The sequence below is a fragment of the Gossypium raimondii genome, chromosome 6 (assembly GCF_025698545.1).
Source record: "Gossypium raimondii isolate GPD5lz chromosome 6, ASM2569854v1, whole genome shotgun sequence".
In the NCBI taxonomy this organism is placed as follows: Eukaryota; Viridiplantae; Streptophyta; class Magnoliopsida; order Malvales; family Malvaceae; genus Gossypium; species Gossypium raimondii.
In genome coordinates, this window is record NC_068570.1 from 9,243,194 (window position 1) to 9,249,691 (window position 6,498).

At 29.9% G+C, this 6,498-nt stretch overlaps 1 protein-coding gene across 1 annotated transcript; it reads left to right on the forward strand.

Annotated features, from left to right (window-relative positions):
* Positions 1–2,241: 2,241 nt before the first annotated feature.
* On the forward strand, positions 2,242–2,775 carry LOC105771740 (uncharacterized). The gene has a single exon (XM_012593142.1). The coding sequence runs from the start codon at positions 2,242–2,244 to the stop codon at positions 2,773–2,775; it is 534 nt and encodes a 177-aa protein (XP_012448596.1).
* Positions 2,776–6,498: the final 3,723 nt, after the last annotated feature.

Below are 6,498 nucleotides of genomic sequence, written 5' to 3' on the forward strand. Positions count from 1 at the left end.
TTTTTATCGAAATAAAATTGTAGTTACTTCGTTTATGAAAGTGGCGTCTCATATCTTGGACCCGGCGATCAGGTCGAGAGTGTGGTGTTATAGTGTGTGTGAAAAATGGTTAGGGACTTTTTATCTACAGCAGAGATGGATAAAAAAATAAACAAAACAAATGTGGTTTTGATCCCGAAAAAGAAATCCTAAAATGGTATCTCAATACCGACTGATTAGTTTTTTCAATTTCGCCTACAAAATTATTTCTCAAATCCTTACTATAAGACTCAAATCAATTCTTCCAAGCATTATTTCAACAACCCAATCCGCCTTTTTCATGGGTAGACAAATCCAAGACAACTTCTTTATTGCCCATGAAGATTTCCATGCCCTTCATAAAAAAGGAAGGGGGAAACAAAGGATGCATTTATATGAAGTTGGATCTTTCGATGGCATATGAAAAAGTTGATTAGGTTTTCTTGGAGAAATTACTTGTGCAGTTTGGATTCTGTGAATAATAGATTAAATGAGTGTTGTCCTATGTTCGAGTACCAAGTCTATTCATAAATTTTAATTGCGAACAAAAGGGGACAATTAAATCAAAAGGGAGCTTCGGCAAGACGATCCACTATTGCCTTACCTTTTCGTTATTACCGCAAATGTTCTCCAAACTCTTTTAGATAATGATGTTTAAGAAGGAGAATTAGAAGGGTTCAAAATAAACCGAAGATACCATACTATCTCTCATCTTTTTTTTTGTGAACAATTGTCTTCTTTTTGCACATGTGCCTAAAAAAGATTGTGATGCTATTGAGAAAATTCTCTGTTTGTTTCATGAAGCAGTCGAGCAATCAGTAAACTTTGAAAAATCTTCCATTATGTTCTCTCTAAATAGCAAAGAAGTTGACAAAGAATATTTTTGGGGAGATTTAATATGGTCGACATGAAAAAAAAAGTGATAATTATCTCGAGATGTCGACATCATGGGGTAAAGGTAAAATAGAAGCCCTTGAATTTTTTTATGAAATGAGTGCAACCGAAAGTTCAAAATTGGAAAGGGAAATTGTTAGCTTAAGCCGGGAAGGAGGTGAAGATAAAGGTTGTTTCTTCTACCATTCTTGTTTACTCAATGCACTGCTTTCAACTTCTAATATGATGTAGACCTCCTTTTTAGCAAATTCTAGTGGGGTGGTAGGGAAAATGAAGAGAGGAAAATCCACTAGATGTCCTAGAGTAGTCTGGCTAAACATAATAAAGTTAGGAGGTATGGGATTTTGGGATTTTTACGATATTAATGTTGCCCTTCTAACTAAACAAGCTTGGAAACTCTTGGAAAACCCAGATGTACCTTGGGCAAAGATCCTAAAGGTTGTGTATTTTCCAAGAACTGTAATACTCACATCTTCGATTCCTTAAATAAGATCCCAAAAATAATATGCTACTTGAATCATTAATTAACTTATTTAGATCCCCGAATTATTATTTTAGAAAAAAATTAAATTTTTAACTTTCTTTACATATTCTTTAAAAAATTTATAATTTTTAAAAAATATATATATTTTGGAATTTTTATAAATATTTTAAATTTTTGAAAATTATTTAGAATTTTTTTTGTAATTTTTGTTGAGAGAGACCAATTTGCTCATTTCCAAAATTGACAAGGATCAAAGGGATATTTACACCAATCTGTTACTCGAATTATTCAAGCTATTCGAGTTGTAAAATTCAACTCGACTCAAACTCGAAACTCAATTCGGTTAACTTGAAATTTAATATTTTTTTTATTTTTTCGAATCGAATGTTATTTTGCTCAACTCTAAATCTGGTATAATCTACTGAGAGAGTGGAAGCATAGAAATCAAGACGACAGCTCTCACTTGAGGAATATTCGACAAAGCTCAAATTGGACCTCGATATGGAATACAAGGTACCCCGAGAGTAAAGAATTTCTTATGGAAAGCATGTAATAGTGTTGTTGCCTCTAATGAAAATTTGTACCGATGTCATCTAGCTTTGTCAAACAAGTGTCAAAGCTGCGATAACAAGGTTGAATCTCTCGAGCATATTCTGCTTCTCTGTCTGATTGCGAAAGTGGTTTGGCGAGCGTCTACTCTTCACTATGATCCTTCAAATATCGGTTTCTCTAGTTTCTTTAACTAGTGGATTGAGATAAATGAACAATTTCCAAATTTTGGGTCTTTCTCAGCCAAAAGTTTGGCAGCTTGGATTTGCTAGGAAATATGGAGCCGAAATTTAAGGATGTTTGAAGGCATTATTTCTGATCCCATTAAAATTTGGAACGATGTTTGGAGGAATTTCTCAGAGTTCCTGCATGTTCAGGAGAATGCTCGGTCCCATTCAACCCCTCAAACATTGGCCTCTTCTTGGAACCCACCCCCACATGGTTTCATTAAAATAAATGTTGATGTTGCATTTGATCGACGTAGCAAAACTGCGAGTCTCGCTGCAATTGCCCTAGGCAGTGATAGTTCTTTCATTACAGGTGCAAATGCCTTGACCTTTGCGGGATCTCCGCTCGTCGCTGAGGCTCTTGCTGTTCGATTAGGATCGATGTTGGCAAATACTCAACAATGGCGAAACACTATCCTTGAATCCAACAACCAAACTGTGATCAAGTGTTTAAAAGGATATTGTAAACCTCTGTGGGAATATGTTGTTGTTCATGATGATATTTCGCTTTTGTTAACAGGATGTTGTAATGTCTCTTTCTCTTATGCTTCTCGTGGGAATTATTTTGCTTTTTCTTATTATTATCGTTTCATTTCTTCATAATATTTTTCCTTGGAAAAGCACAAATGAAATGAAAATGGTTTTGTTTGAAATTGCTTTTAACCATGGCTTAAGGAAAGGGGATAATGAAGATAATGACATATATAATGCTGGCATGAAAAAAAAATTGTTTGAAAAATGATGGCAAGGAAGTTCACTGGATTAAAATACCTTCTTTTAAGAATAAAGCTTAAATGAACCCTATTTTGGGAATTAAAATTTTAAAGTGTCTTGGTCAAGAAAAAACCTTGGACACTTTTCACATCATTTTTTTTTAAGCTTAAAAATTTAAAAACTAGAGGTATAACTATTCGGGAAAAGAAACTTAGAGGTATAAATGGGAAGATTCGAGGATACAAAATCCATTTTATTATTTTAAAACAATCATTTATAAATTAAATATAAATAATTTATTTTTTTAAATAGCTAATAATTCGGTTAAATTAAGATGATTGATATTACCAACAAAAATGTCTCAATTATATCATTTGATCTAAATAATTTTTTATATTTTTTGATGTACTTAAATTAATTAAGGTAATTTTTATTTTCATTTCACGATTTATGGATACTAAATTTTTCAAGTTTGTGGTTATCCTCGTAACATGTTTGTCTTTAAAATTGAATATGAATTTTCTTTTTGAAAATGTAATGTATTATACTATTACACCTAATATTTATTAATTAATCATTTAATTTTATATTCTAATAAGCTAGTAATATACAAACCTTTTAACTTATACTCAATTATAAAATATTCATCATGCATGTGAAAACTGTTTACGCAAAACTATATTTATAGAAAATTTATGTAAAAAAACTAACGAGGCATTAGTTGAAATGACTAATATAAAGCTTTAACGATATTGGTGTTATAGTTTTAAAGTTTGATCATGTGTAAACTTTTTTAGATTTATTTTTACATAGTAATGCTTATACATATATATATATATATATATATTTAGAAGAGGAGGAAGGAGAGTTTTCGATTAGTGTAAGTGGTGCAAACATAGAGAGTCATATAACAATAATTTTAACGGTTCAATAACTAAAATGAAAACTTTCAAATAGTTCAAATACCATTTTATAACTTTTAAAGTTGACTAACTAAAATATAAAGTTACTAATAATTTAGTGACATTCGGTACGTTTACCTTTTACTTTATAAATAAAACAATTCAAAAGTGTTAGCTCTAGTTACATGAGTAAGATTCAACTCCCGTGAAGACTTGTTATCGTTTCATTAAGGCATAATGACTCATATGGACCTCTAACTTTATAAAAATATTATTTTAAATCTCCATTTAATTTTACGTCTTTTTTAGCCCTTAAACTTGTGTTGTTTGTCAAATCATCCCAAAATAGATGAAGAAGTTAACATACGTTAACTTTGTTGATGTGGCATCCACGTGACAATCCATCTGTATGCCACATTAGCAATTAATTAATTTTTTAAAAATTAAGAATATTAAAAATATATAAATATATTTTTTAATAATTTTAAATTTTAAAAAATTCATCAATTGCTAACGTGGCATTCACGTGTACACCACGTCAATAAAGTTAACAAATGTTAACTTTTCAATTCATTTTGGGATGATTTGACAAACAGTGCAAATTAAGGGCTAAAAGGGCTAAAATAATTTTTTAATAAAATTGAAAAGCTAAATAAGTCATTATGTCTTTTATTAACAAGATAGATAAAGCACTTATTCTATTTAAACAAGGAACTTACAATAGTGCATTTTTGTTGCAAGTAAATTGTTCTTATTATTTAATTTACAATTAAATTTTAAGGGAAAATTTTAGTGAGTTGGATTTAAACCATGTCTTATACTTGTTGATAAGACTTTGCAAACGTTGAAAATTTTCAAATTATGTAACCAAACTTTGGTTTTCATCTCTCAATTTATAACTATTTGTAAATTAATACAGATTTGCAACTGAACACAAAAATGAAAAACAAATCAACGAATCTTTTCTAAAAAATATATTTGGTGAATATTTGGTACATTGTCAGTGTAATTTTTTAACTCCACAAGTAGCGTTATAAATTTGCCATGTGTCTTATTTTCTTTATATATTGGAATAATATTTGGTATATCGCCATAGGAGTTTTTAGACTCCACAAGTAGGGTGAGGTGATTGACAAGTGTCCCATAAAAGTATAATAAAATATTTAAAAAAGAAGATGCATAACAGTTTTTTAAAGCTACTTGTGGAATAAAAAAATAATACTAACCGTTATATATTATTTTTTTTTAAAAATTATTATAAACTTGTCATTATCGCAACCTACTTGTGAAATTTTTAAATTTCATTCACAATATAATAAACATTTTTAAAAATGATATATTAACCAATTTTCTTTCTTTTGTCAAAGATTTAGTAACAGTTTGTGTTTTCTGCACCCGTATGTTCATCTTTCAGCTTAAATTAAAATTCAATTTAGGAACGTATATATTCATTTCTGGCCCACAAATCTAAGTAAATCACAATTACCCACCATAGAAGGAGTGTTTGATAGTGACAATTGAGACACTCCTACTACATTTATTATTTATTATTTATTATTTATTATTTATTATTTCTAAGTCGGCTATGATGAAATCAAATCACATAAGATTGGCTATCTAATTGAAAAGAAAATGGAAAAATGAAAAAGTGTTGGACAATTAATTACTAGTCTAGCAAGTAGAGCATTTGTTTTGAGTTGTTTATCAAACTTAGACCCTAAGAAAATAAGCAAAATCCGAATCAAGATTTTCGAATTTACTTCATACCAATCAATCACAACATTTAGCTACTATACTATGCCGTCACCACTAGTTCAAAGGTTCTTCTGGTGACAAGAAATGTCTTAATCTTAATTAATAGGATCAATATGAACTAGAACCTGCTTGATTAATAGAGATTCATTTACATCAAATGAGCTTTGGTTTTCACAAAAGATTCCGTCATTATTAAGAACGATGATAATATACATACTTAATTACACCTAATTTTGTGACAGTGGATTTGCTTCTTTTCATTAATTTGTTCACACTTGTTATTTATAAAATAGAGTTTTATGGAAATATGAATCAAATTTTGGTTCTTTGATAAAATTAAGGGTTGAAATTTTTTAAATATGTAAATGCTGCTTTATTTTGAAACATGAATAATAATGGTAATACACTAATTTTTTCAAAATATGTAAAACCACAATTGCAATCTTACAACCTTTCCTTGTACTCCAAGGCATGCATGTTTAATTTATATAGTTTAGTCATTTCTTATTTTGGTAAGTGAGGGAGTTGATTTCTTATTTTGGTAAGTGAGGGAGTTGATTCATGGTCCCATTAAGTCCTGATTTGGGTAAGCGAGGGACCTTTGCTTGCATAAAGAGGAAAAATATATAAAAGCAATGTAATGATTAGCATATGCCGGAATAAATTAATTTGATTAATCTTTCACATTCTGTAGGCTCGTTAATGAGTAGATGTTGGTCACAAATTTTAAAACTGTTCCATCATACCAAGGATGATGATTGAACCCTCGACCACTAATTAATGTAGGAAAAACCCTTACCATCTCACCTAACCCTCGTGGTTAATATGCACAATTCAACTTAATCACATTGACACTTAGCTGGATATGGAAAGCAAAGGTAAATATAACTTAAGGATAATGCAAGGAATAACATAACGTACTGACCTAATAAACCAGACGAAGGTTAAAAAAAAA

Coding starts and splice junctions, on each gene's coding strand:
- LOC105771740 (XM_012593142.1), top strand. CDS start 2,242: ATGTTTGAAGGCATTATTTCTGATCCCATTAAAATTTGGAACGATGTT.